General features: G+C 41.2%; 1 protein-coding gene across 1 annotated transcript in view; it reads left to right on the forward strand.

The window, feature by feature from the left end:
- GNAQ (G protein subunit alpha q) overlaps positions 1-17,395 on the forward strand; it is a 302,349-nt gene that overhangs the window by 207,800 nt on the left and 77,154 nt on the right. The window contains exon 4 of the mRNA XM_027616175.2: positions 15,601-15,729. Coding sequence (XP_027471976.1) covers positions 15,601-15,729 — 129 coding nt within the window. The remainder of the gene's footprint in view (positions 1-15,600; positions 15,730-17,395) is intronic.

Consider the following 17,395-nt stretch of genomic DNA (forward strand, 5'->3'; position numbering starts at 1 on the left):
AGGGCTGTGGGGAAAATAAGGAGCCCCCGAGGCTGACTGGCCTCACTCATAGTGCCTGGAAGATCCAAGAGCTGTTCACTTCTGTTTTCTTAATACAGTAGATCCCGTTCTTACTCTCGTTCTAGGCATTTGTGTAAGATAAGTTATGATTCAGGTCGGCCACAGAAATGCTGCCTGGTCAAAACAGTTCTTCTAGTCCTATGGGAAATTTGAATTCCATAATTCTGGAATGTGCCATAGAAGGCTCATGATCACCGCGCCTGTCATATTTTAACTAGTATGAGTCCCCTGGTGTGCCGCTGGAAGGGGCACTTTCCTCGTTCCTGGCTCTCTCTTGCCTTCTTCCACACCTCCACGTCACTGCCCTTCCGTTCTTTCTCTTCTGCTCTCTGCCTGCCTGCCTTCGGCCCTTGTCCCTCCCTCTGGAGCCCCTACTGTTTGAGTTTCTGTGAGCGCTCGCATGAGAGATGTCGTCAACTCCTGTCTCTTCCCAATTCTGCCCCCTCAACCTTTGACCAGCTGTCTTTCTCCTACTTCCTGCCCCCTCTGTCCTTATGTTTGCTTTGCCGTTTCGGATTTCATCGATCTCCCCGTGGTGCTGTTGTGTTTTATCTCTTGCTCCCCGTTCCTGCTCAGCATGTCTCCTCCTACTGCTTGCTCCCCCACCTCGTCTGTCCTGCTCTTGGGTCCTCTTCCTCCGCTGCGCTTCTCACGGTACTGCTGAGCTGCCTCTCCTGGCCCTCATTAAGCAAGAAATCCTCCGTGATCAAGTTATAGTTACTAAGAAATCCTCCAGTCTCTCACATCTAACCTCTCTCTCTCTCAGCTTCTATCATAAATCTTGTCTCTCCCCCTTCCTCACCTGTTCTATTCTTCACCTGTCACCTGTGACTTTTCTCCCTACCAAGAGGTCTTGCCACTGGGGCCTCGGAGCACCAGTGTCTACTAGTTACATGCTTACCGGGGTGAGCGCTCCCCCTTAGGAAACGATTTTTCCTCCCACTCTGAGGATGGACCCTGGGAGAGGTTCCTGTTTGCCCTGAGGACGCCTCTATGAACTGCTGTGCCTGTGTTCTTGAGACGAGGCTCTCCCCCTATCTGGTGATGCTCCTCAGTTGAGGTGTGTGGATCTCTAGACAGGTGCCCATGAGTTAGGACAAGAATAGGACGTTGCAACATCTACTGCTTTAGGGAGAGAGCTCTTCAAGACTGTTTGTTCAGACCACCATTAGCCCTGGGATTCTGGGAAAGCCGCCATCTTAGAATTCTGTTGTATAGGCTGCATCTACCATAGAACCATGCCTTTGGGCACATCCCTGATGCTGGAGCCAGACCGAGGTGTGGGGGCAGCTGGGACAAGTGCATCTAAACCCCTTCAAGTGATTATTCTTTAAACAGTTTCACTTTCCCCTTATGGGGAGATGGAGAAGTTGATTTTCTGAGCTGTATATCTGTGGGTTTATGTGTACGCACATGCACCTAATTATTTTTTAACCATATTTGTGTGCAGAAGTAAGAAAGTAAATTATTACTTATTCTTATATACCCACATTTCAGTACCCATCTCTTGAAAAATAAAACAGGACATTTCCCTTCATAGTAAATAATACCCTATTACATATAAAATTAATCATCAGTCCTTTTTATCATTATACCCAGCTCATAATTACACTTCCGATTCTTCCAAAATGCCCTTTAGAGTTGGTCGGCTTTAAGACTGCACATTGCTTTGGTTTTTATGTCCCTTAGGCTCTTGTGATCTAGTAGAGTCCTGTTTGCATTTCATTGTCATGTTGAAGAGATTAGCCTGATTGCCACTTTATATAGTATGCATTAACTTGCTCCTTTGTCTCCTGAATTTACTATAAACTGGAAATTACATTTAAAGACTCAATTAGATTCACGTTAAATGTGAGGAGAATGCACTTGAAGTGATGTTTGCTCATCGTTGGTGAAGGTAAGGCTCACCAAAGTATTAAGGCACTGACACCCTTCATTATAAAGTTATATTTTTCCTCCTGCCACCAAAAGCAATCTGTGTGGTGTTACTTTGTCACTGGGTGATCTCTGGTTCCCCATCAACTCTTCACTTAATGGTTTTACTCCCATTTGATGTCTTGTGTGATTTAATAATTCCCCTAGGGTTTATAAAAGAGTGAGTTTTCTACTTTTATCAGTTGGTCCACTTTGGTATTCTTCAGTGAAATAGAAGGTTTTCTCCTCAGCTAGTGCTATTTGATTACCCTTTAATAAATTTTCTGCTAAAAGGCATATGTTTTAATCTTTTTGTTACAGTAACTTGTGTAGATGAAATAGATGGTGACCATAGAATTATCATTCGAACGAGGACATTTTGAGAAGGAAGGCGTAGCTATTAATAATTAGGCTAAAATAGAAGGTATAAGCTGGGAATCCTGGCTAAATAGGAAGATTTGGTCACTTTAGCTGCATGAAATGTAGGGAGGTGTTTTGTATTTTGTTTGGGGATCCCCCCCCCTTTATTTTCTCTGGAAGACTGTTTGCTTCAAGAGAGGGTAGAACCAATATATTGCTACCAGTTATGTAAGGAGTTGTATGTAGAAACCTGAGTTAACTGGCCCTGTGTTTCTGGTCTCTTCCCAAGATGTTTTAGAACTCTTTATAGACCACTGCCCAGCAGCCTGGCTGGCCCACCTTTAATCCCACTGAGTATGAGAGACACCTTATTCTTCCCCAGTTAGTCCAGGGCATTTTTCCTTTTCCTTAGCTAGGAAAACCCTCCCAGCAGAAGGATAGGACCCGTGGTGTGTTGGATTCACCCACCTGCTGCTGCGCTCCACGTGTGTCTGCCTCTCTCTCTCTCTCTCTCTCTCTCTCTCTCTCTCTCTCTCTCTCTCCCTCCCCCTCCTCCTCCCTCTCCCCCCCTCCCTCTCCCTCTCCCTCCCTCCCTCCCTCTCCCTCTCTCTCATATATGTCACCCCAGTGGACACTCTGGGAACTGCAGGAAGAGCACCAAGGAGGATGTGAGCCCTACATCTTGAGCACCACTGAGTCCCAGTATTGACTTCATTTTTACAGAGGAACTATGAAATACATATAACTCAAAATCATTCTTTCCTCTGTATTCCGGATAGTTGTTACCTCTTTGCTGACATGTTTGTGTGCGTTCCACTGGTGTATCTTTAGCATTTTATCTCCCTTCTTTACTTCCTATAGTTCTTCTATGTTGTCCTGTCTTCATAATTAAAATCAACAATACTTCATTGCTATTCTGGACCTGATTTCTTACACGATATCATCACCTTACAGAACTCTTTCCGAACTCACAACCCACTTCTCTGAGTACTGTCTCTACTCGTGGTTGTTCAGTTGAGATTCAGGGGACACATACATAGGTCATCTCTAGCAGGATGAGAAGTGGGGCCTGCCACGCACCTCTGCTCAGAGCTTGCGACATCATCGCTGTTCTCTCCAGGACCCTGCTGATGATGAAAGTCAGTGCCGGCCACTTGCCAGGAATGCTGAGAGCAAAGGCCAAGCATGCTCTCTTCTTCTTTTCTATTTGCTGAGCTCTTCTTCATCCTTCAAGACCCTATTCAGGGCTCTAGCCTCTGATAGTCTTTACTAAAGTGTCTCTCTCCTCAAAGCCTGACAGGGACTGCTCATGTTTGACCTTCACAAATGATTGTTCCCTGAAATAATAAATGGGTAATTTCCATGATTTCAGTGACCATGATGTAGGTATCATTCTAGATGAACTATGAAGTTTCAGAGCTGAAAGCATTCAAGGTTTGTTTTGGGGTTTTTGTTTTTTGTTTTGTTTTTTTTCTTTCCTGCTGTTTTTGAAGGTCTGGGTTCTGGAAAGTTCTGTTACCATTGTAGCTCCTGTTTGCTGAACACTTGCTTTATGTTAGATTCTGTACTTAAGTCATCTCCATGCATTATTTCGTTTAATCCTCAAACCTGCCTAAAGTGGTAGGTATTTCCTATCATGCCCATCAAACAGTAGAGGACACCAGTTCTCAGAGAGGTTGAGTAACTTGTTTAAAGTCACACAGTTAGTAAGTGATAGGAGTAGGAGTTGAAATCAGATTTCTGTCTCTAGAGCCCAAGCTTTTAATCACTGTGAAATACTTCACAGAGGATGGATGGATGGATGAGACATAGATACATAGAAAATTGACCATAGTTAGATGAATAGATGATAGACTAATAGATAAGTATCTGTATCTAGGTAAATCACTTACCAGGAAAGATGCAAATTATTCATTAATCTTTATAAATGTTGCCTATAGGTCGTTCCCTGTGTGTAAGGTCAAGAGGGAAAATTAAATAGAATTACTGGAAAACAAACCCAGCAGGGTTTTGATTATCTTCCAGAAGATTTGCCCTGTTTAACAACACGTCAGTTATTCATACACCATGGAAGATGTTCTAAGTCACAGATAATTCAGAATTATTACTTCTTTATATTAGCCTACAGTCTCAACCATTTTCCCCCATACTCTATCCATTAACTTTTTGCTGGAGTCAAACCAGAGCCAGTAAGAAGGATACAACAAAATCATTTGAGCTTCCCTTTTTCTACTTTCATTAGCCAACTCACTGATCGTAATAAACAATCAGATGGCTCAAAGGATGGGTAGCATAGAAACAAGGGGATTGGAGAAGTCCAGGCAATGGAGAAGCAGTTTGGGATAAGTTTGCAATTGGCTTTAATTTGGTATATTCTTCCAGTTTTATTTATTAAAAGAATAAAAAGCATGCTAAGACACTGGAGAATTTTATAAATTCCTTTATTAACTTTTTTGTTATTGATTAAAAAAAAAGCCTGAGGGCTCTGTATGTCTTTAGACAAAGAGCACAATAAACAGATGGCTGTAGGTTTTACTTTTTTTTTTTTTTTTTTTTTCTGGGGGCTACCACCTGCTTTAATGTACTGAAACATCAGGTCAAATGATTTCACTGCCTACAGTACCAAAAGCTCCCTGCCATTAGCCAGAGAACACAAATCTCAATCGCACTGGCACATACTGAGAAAAGTCCTTTGCTTTTGGCAAAGACTGCTCTATCTGTGTTCACCTTAAGAGACCAAATAATCCCTAATCTCACTTGCCTGAAATTCCCTCCAAGGAGTTCAGCAGATCAGACACCTTCTTGAAATTTCCATATGTTCCATAGCCCATTAAATCCAAAATACCTATATTTGTTGGCCTTGGGGCATAAGTCAAAGTTGGAGTTTACTTTTAACCTCATGCTTACATTTTTATTTTAATTTAAAAATGCATGAGGGGTTTGGATGTTGAATTTGAACTGCAAAAGGAGTTTCAGAGGTAGATTTAGCCTATCCACCTGATCTAGGGCTGAATTCTTCTTGGAAGAGATACCTTGCTAAAAGTTCCCTTACTTGATGAGCCAAATATTTGACGTCTAGTGTTTCCTCTGACTCTCACAGCCATCCTGACTTTACTTTTTATCTCAGGATAAAAAGGAAGTGTAAGCCTACTGCAGACTTTTGGAAGCAGACGAGACCATTGTCTTGTCAGGATAACACTGGGTCAAGGTCTAGGCTTTGATGGAATTCCCTCTACCACTTATCACCTCTGGGCCTTTCACTAAGTAAATCTCACTTGCCTCAGACTCTGGTGTGCGATCTATAATCTCTAAATTCTCTTTTAAATTCTGAAATCTTGTGATCTATTACAGTAGACTCTTTATCTGAGAAACCATTATCCTATGCAGTCAAGTGAAAATCTGGCATCCCGAAATTTACCTGAAAATGGAATGAACAAAGAGATTATTCTCTACATGGTTAAATTACTAAAAATGCCATCTTCGGCTCAGAAGAGGGCATTGATCTTAAATGTGTTTGTTTTTTTAAAGAGCGACGGTAGAGTGTCATTTTTTCTCTTGAGTGACATATTTACTTCTATTTTTGTGCTGTGTTCTTATCTAATGAGCCATATCTCCTAATAACCTTTTGCAAGAATAAAACAAACAAAACCAACAAAAAAACCCTATATTTGTCTTCCACAGTGAACTCTGATGATTCTAGGATGCGGGTCTTTATTATTCCTTTTTCAGAACGCTTGGCACTTTAGAGATGCTTAGATAAGACTTAGATACGCTTTAACACTCTAACCTTCATTACCGAGATATAGTAGGGAAAGGGCACCTGTCTGCCATTCATTCAGTCTGCCTGAAGGGCACAGTGGATGTGGGTGACACGCTTCACATTGTCAGTTTGCTGCCTGCTCACATTTTGCCAGAGCATCTGTGACTTGTGTAGGTTGGTCCACCCAGGATGGCATTGTCCCCAGTTGAGACCAGGGGTGTTGTTACTACAGAAGGAGGACTGGCAAACCCGCAGGCCAAATTCAGCCTGCTGCCTGTTTTTATAAGTAAAGTTTTATTGGAACACAGCCATGCTCATTTGTTTATGTATTGCCTATGGCTGGTTTTGTGCCCAATGGCAGAGTTGATCAGTTGCAACAGAGACTGAATGGCCCACAAAACCTAGAATATTTACTCTCTGATTCTGTGCCACCCACCACCACCAAAAAGGGCAAATCTCTCATATAGAAAAAGACTGAATGTTTAAAGGCAACTGGTATCCTGCTTCCACTTCCGTTTAGATAGAACTTACCTTTGGACCCCAGTGCTCTGAGTTAGCCAGAGCTAAAGTTTAGAGTACTCAGAGAATGGACGGCCTGTATTCCTTCAGCAGGACTCCCTCCATAAATATTGCTTCGCACAACAAAGCTGGATAGGAAGCGAGCACCAGAGAACTCTATCTCGTATACCGCGCACTAAAGGTGGTATAGATGACCAGAAGTGCTCGTTGAGTTGATTGGGCTCTGAGTGCAAGGATCCTGTCTTACACGTCTTGCCTTTTGCCCCATTGTAATGCCTGATGCAGCTGGTAAAGGAGAGTGTAAGAGGGTTGAACCATCAACGGAACCAACAGTAGGATTGACAGGATTTTGTAAGGGGCCTAACAGAACATGGTACGTGACCAGGAGACAACCCTACCTCCGGTCACAAGTGAGCCCAGGAACCTTGCTATCCACATATAATCCTTAAGGTCATTTGGGTTTCTCTGTTGTGACTCCCTGCCTGCCAAGCAGTCTTTTGACACTGGCTGACCCTGATGTGTTTCTTCATTATCACTGTGGCATCTTGATTTAAGTAATGAACTGAATTTTGATCTATACGAGTTCAAGTAGTTTAGTATGGCCAGCTCCTCGGACCTGATCATCCTTGTCAGAATGAAAGCTCTGATCCTACATCTACAGAACTAATACCCAAGGTAAGGAGACATGACATTGAGACACCTGCTTTAATCAGCAGCCTTTTTTCTCATGGCTGACTCTTGGCTACAATCTCTGGAGCCTCTCTGATGACCCACATCATGTCTGCATTATAGTATAGTTATTTATAGCACATTCATTTCCATTGCCAGAGTACAAGCTCCTTGAGGACAGGACTCACATCTTTTTTCACTTATTTTATGGTTCCCACTCGGTGTCTGCACAGTGCCTAGCTCTCAATGTAGACTTTCAGAGAATGTAATTGGATGAATTAGTGAATAATAAGAAAGTAAAGTCTGTGTCTTTCCTCATTGCTTCCCATCTTCTCTCTTCCTTTCTGCCTATTCTAATCCCATCTCATCTGCACGGCCTGACTCATCCCCCACTTCTCCACACTATTCTCTAGTGACTACGGTTCAGAATCATCTCGCTTTTCTTATTGCATTCATAGCAGCTCACAATTTGGCACTTAATTATTTCTTAATTGATTCATCTGTGCTATCTTTGTTTCCCAGGTAGCCTGATGTCCCTCAAGGCCCAGAATATATATATTTTAAGTATTTTGTACCAGCTCCCTGTGCCCAGCCCCCTCCCTCCAGTACACACAGTGCATTAGCTCTAACATATAACAGATTTTTCAATAAATTTGTGTAAATTAACTGAATTAAGCACGGCCATTACATTTCGGGACAGGCAGGCAGGGATAAAAGGCAGTTTCCTGACATTTCTTGCTCTGTTTCAGGAGTATAAAAACTGTATCAGAATTAGTCGGCAGCTTTGCAAGTTATTCTATAAAAGACAAATGAGCACAACGCCAAACCAGCAAATCGAAAAAGACCTCTTCCTTCCTTTTTCTGTCTCTCTTCCTCTCTGTCTCTCTCTTTTCTCATTTTGCTTTTGTTTTTCATTGTAAGGTCAATTCATTTGCTTGAGCAACAGACTTGAGAATCTGTCTCTGGGACCCAAGCCTGGCCCAGGCCCTCGTGTCTGCGTTGCGGACATGCCGTTGCCCGGCCCATTCCCCATTTGATGCTGGTGGTCCTTTATGTGAAATACTTGGATCAACTGTCCCTATAGAAGATTCCTGAGAACCTGAAACTAACAAATGCAGCGATAGAATCTTTTTATGAGATACTTAATTTACTTTTACAAATCGGCTTGCTGGGGTTGGTTGAAGTTCTTTGGCAAAGGATCGCTGGAATGCAGGATTCCTTGGACATCTCTTTTGTCCCACAGAATAGTCTCCTGTGCGTTGTTGTCAGAAACCATGAGAGCGACACCTGCTCACTACCGCTGGGTGATCTTTGTTTTAAATCTGGAATTTTGTGTTGAAAACAAATCATGTCTTAGGACCCAAATCCCTGTAATACATGCTGTCTTTCCTTGAGCTCTGATTATGGTTGTGCCAGGTGTTAAAAAGGAAGGAGGAAAGTTGGTTGGCCGTCCACAACATGAGCTCTTCAGGGGATGAAAGTGTTTGTGTAATGAGTAATCCCGTGCAGCTAACCAGCCTAACCAGATTACCAACCAGGCTCCTTTCAGCAACAGGATCTGCCAGATGAGGGAGGGACTTGGATGGCTCTTGGCACCAAAACCTATGCTTGACTCTGCCCTCAGAATGGCAGTTTTGCAGAGGGGTTGCTTCCCTCTAGTTTTTTTGTTTTGTTTTGTTGTTTGGTTTGTTTTTTCGTTTTGTTTTTGTTTTTTTGAATGTTCACTTTGACAATTTCTTTTACTTTTTTGCCTTTGAATCCTTGTGGTCACATGGTCCCTGTACAGGAACCATGTGTTTCTGGTTTCTCCTTAGCTTCCGCTGCTTTTGACAGTGCCAAATAAGATCTCACGGCATGATCTAGCTTTCAACTCCCCCAAGACTGTTCCTCTTACAATGAGGTCTTCTTAGGATTTTTAATGAAGCCGACCTAGTTTTTCTAACCTTCTTTTCAATAATTAAAAATGTGAAATTCTACCCAGAGTCATTTTCTGTGCCAGAACTTCATTTCAGTGTCTGACTTGAGCTGCAAATCTGTCATAAATACAGCCTCTCAACAGGAGGCCCTTCCGCAGGAGTTGAAGAACTCCACACGCACCCGCACCACCGCCCCATAGCAAGCGACGTTAAATACTCCAAAGCGCTGTTCATTTATCTTACTATGTTTGGTTGGGTTTATACCAAATGTCAGAGATTTCTTTTTTCACTTACCACCCACAGGTACTTTCCCCCTTTTGGTGTAATTGCTGAGGGTTGTATGCCTATAACTTACTACATTTTTTTTTTTTAAACCACAGCTGTAATGTGATATATTTTACCTGCTGAGTCATCTCTAAATTTTATTCATGTTTCTTTCATTTAAAAAAAAAACACTATTTCTAATTTCTGTGCTATTCTTGGTTTAGATTTTGATTACCCTCCCAGTCATAGGTGATGGGGTTTTTTCTCTTTAATTTTTTTTAAAGATTTATATATTTATTTATTTGAGAGAGAGAGAGAGGGACCAGGGGGAGAGGCAGAGGGAGAGGGAGACAAGCAGACTCCCCTCCGAGCAGGGAGCCCGACGCGGGGCCAGATCCCAGGACTCCAAGATCATGACCTGAGCGGAAACCAAGAGTTGGCTGGCTTAACCAACTAAGCCACCCAGGAGCCCCTTCTCTTTAATTTTAAAAAGATGTTTCTAACAAAAATAAGTTCTCATTACATGTCATATTGGAGCATAAATTAAATTGGAAGGTAAATTCAAAACTGTTATTGACAAACTATTGTCAAAAGAGAGGAGCAATTAGAATTTTTTGGAGAGGGGAAGAGGGCGGGGAGGGGGAGGGGCAGAAGCTGAGGGAGAGAGAGAATCTTAAGCAGACTCCACACTGAGCTCAGAGCCCAAGGCTGGACTCCATCTCACGACCCTGAGATCATGACCTGAGCTGAAATCAAGAGTTGGTCGCTTAACCAACTAAGCCACCCAGGTGCCCCTGATTGGAATTTAAAAAAAAAAAACATATTCAAGAGAGAAAATGCCATAACTAATTTGATTGAAGCTTTTATTTTGGTGACATTTAAGCTTCTCTCATATATTTTTAACCTTGATTTCAAGTAATTATATCCCATTTCTGAATTTCTTATTTTTCTATAGCCAGAGGTGATCCTGAAGTTAAATATATAAGGAATTTATCAGTTACTAGGTGTAATTATAAACTAATGAGCATGATTTCCTTAATCGAGTCACTCATACTACAGAAGGATGTTTTGTGGATAATCACCAAGGACTAGAGACAGTTCAAACAAGTTCCTAGAAAATGCTCTGTCCAAAACAAACAAATGTTCATTCCATCCCTAATAAACTTTACCATTTCTCCTCTTCATATAACCCTTTTGTTACCACACGTTGGTGAAGTCCTTTGTAGGCAGGGATTGTGTCCTGGGGATCTCACACATAGCCTTAGCACCTACAAGAATGTCATGGTCAAAATGTATCCGTGAACTCTAGATGACCCTGCATTTTTCTCGTGGTGGGAAAGAAATGATTGAAATCTTACTACGTGAATTTTCTTGTTGCCTTGCTTTTCACTGAAAACCATTAGAAACCCATTTCTTCCATTAAAGAGAGTAAGTCAGAATTGTCTGTCAATAAGGTACCACTCCCTCCGTTTCAATCATTTCTTTCCTACCACGAGAAAAATGCAGGGTCATCTAGAATTCACGGATACATTTTGACCATGACATTCTCGTAGGTGCTAAGGCTAGAGGGAGTTCCAAGGCCTAAAAGCTTGATGCTGACAAGCATGAAACGGTTCTACAGATTATTTCATTCTGTGGCCAGGACCTGAAGAAGAGCAGGAAGCACATCTGCTAAATGAAGTTAAATGATGCCTTTCCTCTCTGTGTTGTCTCTACATTCGTCAGAGGCATTTAAACTCAGGATTTAGTTCTTACATAATCAGGCCAGTAATAGCCCAGTGAGGTAATTACATAAAGGCAGGTAGCTAACAACCCCCTTATTCCTGTGTTTTCTCCTAGAAGGTATAACCTGCCATCCTAACCACTACCATATTTTCCATAAAATTGTCTTAATTTGGGTCACGTGTTGAGCACCTGCTGTGTTCTAGGCCCTCGGCTAAGTGTCAGTGACCAGACACGAGCCATGGTAGTCATGATCCCTGACTCCACCGAGTGTGAGAGTCCTGACCGGGCAAACACATGTGGGAAAATATTGAGGGTTGTTTTTTTTTTAATCAGTTACCAAGTTATCAATTACAAAATGTCTCAAAGCAAAGGCAAGGTATTCAGTCCCCATGGATGGATTGGAGTATGGGTTCATCAACCAAACCTCCCATTTTCTAGCACACTCTTAAACATGTCTTGTCTCCTAGACAGTTAAATAAGTCCCTGACATCAGGAGAGAGCTACTGCCAGCCACTTGTTACACATACATTGCCTTGGAAATGTACCTTGTGCCTGTCACCATAGCAACACCCTGAAAATGACCTCAGCAGCCACTCAGAATCATTCCTACAAAACAAATTATAGCTATAATTAACTCTCTGAATTTACTCTGCAATATAAATTTGTTCAGACCTCAGTGTTTCTTTGTAAAAGGTTAAATGAATGGAATAATCCACCGTGAGTTCCCCCCCGCCCCGCCATAGTCCACCCAAGTTTCTCCTCAGAATATGAAATGCTTCAATGGAAAGCACGGTTCAGTTCAGAGACTCTTCTATTACCTTTTCTTAGAGTGTGACAAGAATGAACACACGAGGACGTGCTGGTCCTACCGCTCTGTAACCATATTTCTAAAGGAACAGGAATGGCTATTTCCCCTAAGCAGATATGAAATGCAGAAAGTGCTATGAGCCCAGAACAAGGGGGGGCACATGGGTGGGGCTTATGCAGCGAGAAGCTCTCCATGCTGGCTACTCCCTGGCAGTGAAAGGTGCAGGACTCCGTTGCACCCACATTGCACCTGCTCCACAAATTGTCCCCAACCTGTCTTCAATCCTGGTGTAGCCACTGAGACACCCAGACCTTCCTCCGTGTGGCTGGGTGGTTTGTTGTGTTTTTTTGTTTTGTTTTTCTTGCCTTGTTTGCGAGGTGTTTTGGGTTTACCTTGATTTGGATTCTAGATGATGTACAGTACAACTAGCAGACCTCAGTGCTGTTCCTTTCAGCTTTTTTTTTTCTTTTGTGGAGCTAGATTAATCCAACTTTAATACTCCAAATTAAAGTGAGCCTTTCTCTCCACCACCCCACTGAGAAAAAGCAAAAAGAATGTCAAGCAAGAACTGTAGAAATGTATGGAACATCTTTAATAGTCATTTCCTTGCTATGCAATTTGTTGTCACCTGCGCAGTGAACAGATAGAGCAGAGCATGACAAGCAGCAAGTCAGTGCTCAGTGTAAGTATGTTATTATAACTCTTTGTGGACTGTACTGACATTGAAAAGGAGCAAAAGAAAGATGAAGAAGGAAAAATATTCTTGCATGTATGAACACGTTAGATATTCAGCTAGTATGCAGTACTACTCTTGGTTCATGGAGAGATACCATGAGCCATATTTTTAGGGGAGTCCAGTAAGCCCTTTTAAGTGGCTTTTTCGTCACAGAATCGGTACCCCGATTCTGTCTTGTCCCATCATGGGCAGTGTTATGATTTCCCACTTCCTGTGATGATTTTTAAAGTTCTCCTCTGCAAATACACATCGATATTTGAAAGTGGAGGAGCAACGAGTAGTCTGTTCAGTTCACCTTCGAGAAATAGAAAGCCATGATTTCTCTTTGCACCAGGAACACGACAGCACCTTGTGTACAAGAATGAGCCACCCTCTGTGTGACCTGTGTGAATTGTAGTAAGTGAACAGAAATGGTTTACTGGGCAGCATATTTCTGAGCCAGCTTGCCAGTGTAAATTAGAAGTTCTCTGATTCCTCTGAATTGGTTTTGGTGTGTAGTAGTTAAATAAATGGTGGTCTCGTGGGTTTCAAAATGTACATTCACTTCAGGTTTTTCAAATCAAAAGACTTCATGTCTACAGACTAGCTGTTGATTACAGTGTGATGAGATAAACCAGACTGAGATACAAACCAGCTCCCAGAACATGAGCTTGTTAACCGTATCACATACCTCCAAGACCATGCCACGATATTGAGTAAAATTTTGGATCCAGTCCATTTTTCTTCGTGCCTCTCACACCAGTCTTGTCCTAGTCTCCCTGTGTTCTTCCTCTAGCCATTGTTTGCTTTGCTTTTTTTTTTTAAGATTTGATTGATTTGATAGAGACAGAAACACACAGACGGAGAGGGAGAAGCAGGCTCCCTGGCAGGCTCCCTTTAGGGTCTAGCCATTTTTATAATAATTCAAGCTATCGGGCTGGTTCCTATCAGTCAGTAGAGAATCATGGATGTGTTTGGGATAAGGCCACTAGAATACTAATTAATTCGTTGCTTTGCATTAGGAATTTCCAAGATGATCCTTTTTTGTCTCAAAGACTTGATATACCTCCAAAAAGGCAGTAATTTTGTGTCTTTGTTCAAGTCACTTAGCTCTACTATTTTATGAGCCATGAATCTTAAGAGAATTAATGCAATATTTCTTGTCAACACCCAGTTTCAAATTTAATAATAATTAATATGGAAACACCACTAGTAACAATGGTATTTAAATAATGCTAAGACTAAATACTAGCATAGGAAATCCATCTATCCATCCAACAGATATTCATTAAGTACTATCTGCCAGGCATTCTTTTAGGTTCTAAGGCGAAAATAACGCTGGGTGAGACAAAACCCTTCCCCTAGGTAGGTCTCGTCAACTAAATGTTGGTGCACTTGCTGAGTGACAACATGCTCTGCACCAGACATTTCCCGTTATGTACCTCAGAACTCACTGCCTTGTTTTGTGGGCATTTAAGGTGTTGAGATTCTAATCCCTTCCGATTCTATTAATGGGACCACCTTTTCTTTAAGTTTTATTCATACGTTAGTTACTTTGTGTATACACTTTGTAGTTGTATGCTTTGAAACCATGCCTGTGCCCCATTCTCTCCAGGGCCAAGGGGAGTGTAGCAAGCCTTTGAAATCATTACGATGCCATGAAGAACGGTCCTTTTCACCTGTTTGTCATTAATTCTATCAAATCACGTTCTTAAAGTTGCAAAGTATTTTTTGCAATTTGGGAGAATGAAAAGTAAATGGAATATAACGTTTTTGAAATGACAAAATTACTCTGATGGAGACCATATGTGTTGTTGCCAGGGGTTAGGCTTAGGAGGGCAGTATACAGCACACTTTCTTTGTAGTGAAAGAACAGTTCTGTATCCTGATTGTGGGGGGCATTGCATGAATCTCTACATGTGATAAAATTTCACAGAACTATCCCCTCCCAAAAAAAGTGTGTGTGTGTGTGTGTGTGTGTAAAACTAGTGAAATCTAAATAGATTGTAGTTGAGTTCATAGTATTGGATCAATGTCAGTTTCCTGGTTTTGATAATACATTGTCAGTATGTAAGGTGTTATTATTGGGGAAGACTGGGGGAAGGGTACAGGGGAATTCTCTGGAATATTTTTGCGACTTCTTGTATGTCGAAAATTATTTCAAAATGAAAAGCATTTGTTTTTGTTTGTTTTTGTTTTTTTTTTTTGAGGAGTGGAGAAGTATCATAGAAGCAGATAAAGTTAAAGTTTAGGTGTGGTGACTCTGAACACTGGGAATATCTGACCTTAGACATTGTTAGCTCAGTAACCAGAAATCTCGAATCTTGTGGCTTCACATTAATCACAAATGACTTAGCTTTGGACAGAATTTAGGACATGGTATGCTGCTGTCCTGTCTTAGGGGAATAAGGAAATACATTCCAGAAAAAAGGCTCTGATATTCTGCAAAAAGGCCAAAAAAAAAAAAAAAAAAGTGTCCTGACCTTATGTATAACTCTGTTAAATCTGTTTATTTATACAAGTATACAAATAAAAGTTACATAAGTAATTCAAAATCAGTTTGCTTTAAACGCCTGCTTTACCCACCAGACCTGCTAAATAAGCAGAAAGTATTTCTTTTCTTTTCCCCCTCTACTTTTTGTATGGGTTCTAAGTGATAGAGAAGAAACGAGAAAGCCTGTGAACCAGATAATCCATAGATGGGTTACCTTGCTGTGGCCAGTGGAAGGTTGACTTTATCTTTCAACTTTCCAGATTTCTCTATCCCTTTCTGATATTTTCCTTCCTCTTCTCCACCTCTCTTTTACGATTTATTTTTGCCCTCCCATTTCGAGAGGCAGGTTTGGCATGATGGTGTCCTAACCTTCTCATTATGTCTTCCCTCCTCTAGCTATCTTAATGACTTGGACCGCGTTGCCGACCCCGCCTACCTGCCTACGCAACAAGATGTGCTTAGAGTTCGAGTCCCCACCACAGGGATCATCGAATACCCCTTTGACTTACAAAGTGTCATTTTCAGGTAGTAACTGAGTCCATAAAACCCACCTTCCAGCTCCTGTGCCTTGAGTAGTACATTTGGGGAACTCTACAAATACTAAAATCATGTGTAGACTTTAAAACTATATCACCTGTAGACCAGTTATTATCATTAGATATGCAGGTGAAATAATATGTTCCAGAAAGAGGAAGCAGAAGAAAGCTGTATGGGCAGGTTTCTCATTTCAAATTCAATCACCAAGAAATCAATGTTGTTGTCAGTCTGAAGTTTGCCAGTGGTTGGTTGAACAAGATCAGTCACTTAAACATTGGTCCTATTATTCTTTGAGAACTGATCCTGACTGTTCTTTGAGCCACATTTTAATTGTTAGGACAGTGGATGTATTTTTAGATTTGTATAACCTATGTATGACCTTATGACCCTACTAATAATAGAAACTGTATGTTGTGAGAAGCTTTCGTGTTGTTTCCTCCCAGTCTGCTGGTACCAGTGCAGAATTCTTCAGTAGCAATAAAAATATGGGATGTTTTATATTCTTGAAAAAACTTGCTTGAAAATTTTCAAAATATGTAATTTTGAAAATGGATTGATGAGCCTAGTCTAAATTTATATAGGAAAATAGAATGAAAACTTCTGCTGCCGTTCTGTCTGGGTAATACTTCTCTTTTAAGAAGAGAAAAAATAAATAATTCCAATATGCTTTCATTTAATCCCTTATTACAATCATTCAGTTATACTTCTAGTTCGAATACAAATCGCATCGTGCTTTGAGAAGTGAAGCCATGTGAATATGTCTTTGAGCATAGAGAGTTGAGTTCTCTGGGGGAGCCTATCCTGTTGAAGACAACCACGTTCACTACAGGGACGTGAAATAGGGGTTATGTGACTCCTCCCAGGTAACTGCCACGTGGCTGAGATGAGCAGACCCTCAAAGCACTGTGGGTTTTATTCTAATCATACTCTGCCCCTGTAGTCAGGTCTGGTTGCCATATGCCACTCTAATAGACATCTGTAAAGTGGGTGGCATTCTAGAAATATTTCTGAACCTCATTTTTTTTTTCCATCTCTAAAATGGTTGCATTAGGTGATCACCAAGGTTCCTTGTAGCTCCAGCATGCTGGATTACTTAAGCTTTGAGTTCGTAGCATTTGGAGATCTTCAATTTGGAACACCCAAATTTCCTACCACTTGTAACTGTACTACAGAATATTTTCAGAAGACCTAGAGCATTTCATAGAGATTTTCATCTCTTCATTGTTTTGTGACTAATAGTGGATTCTGAAACAAGGCTACTCTTACATCTTGTTTTTACTACATCTTGTTCACTAGCTGTAAAGGATGTTTTTTGCCACTACAGTAAAAGTAATGACTAAGAAGAATAATTTCCTGCCATCATCAAAAGGATCGTATACGGCTCAGTGTGACAGGGTTTTATAGAATGATGATTCCATGTAAATGAGTAATGAATTGTTCACTTGGCATGAGGGAGAAGCTAGAATGTAGTATTTCTAAAGACTTAAGAATTCTAGTTTTGATGTCCGTAGTTCATAGGTCTCCCTGAATCCATTGCTTTGCCCCTTAAATATCTCTTCTGTGCCTTAGAGAACTTTTAGAAGCAGTCACTAGAGGATCCTTGATTTCTAAGTTTGCATTTAATGTGTAGAGGCAGGAAAAGACCAGCATTTTC

Source organism: Zalophus californianus, chromosome 13, assembly GCF_009762305.2.
Source record: "Zalophus californianus isolate mZalCal1 chromosome 13, mZalCal1.pri.v2, whole genome shotgun sequence".
Taxonomy (NCBI): domain Eukaryota; kingdom Metazoa; phylum Chordata; class Mammalia; order Carnivora; family Otariidae; genus Zalophus; species Zalophus californianus.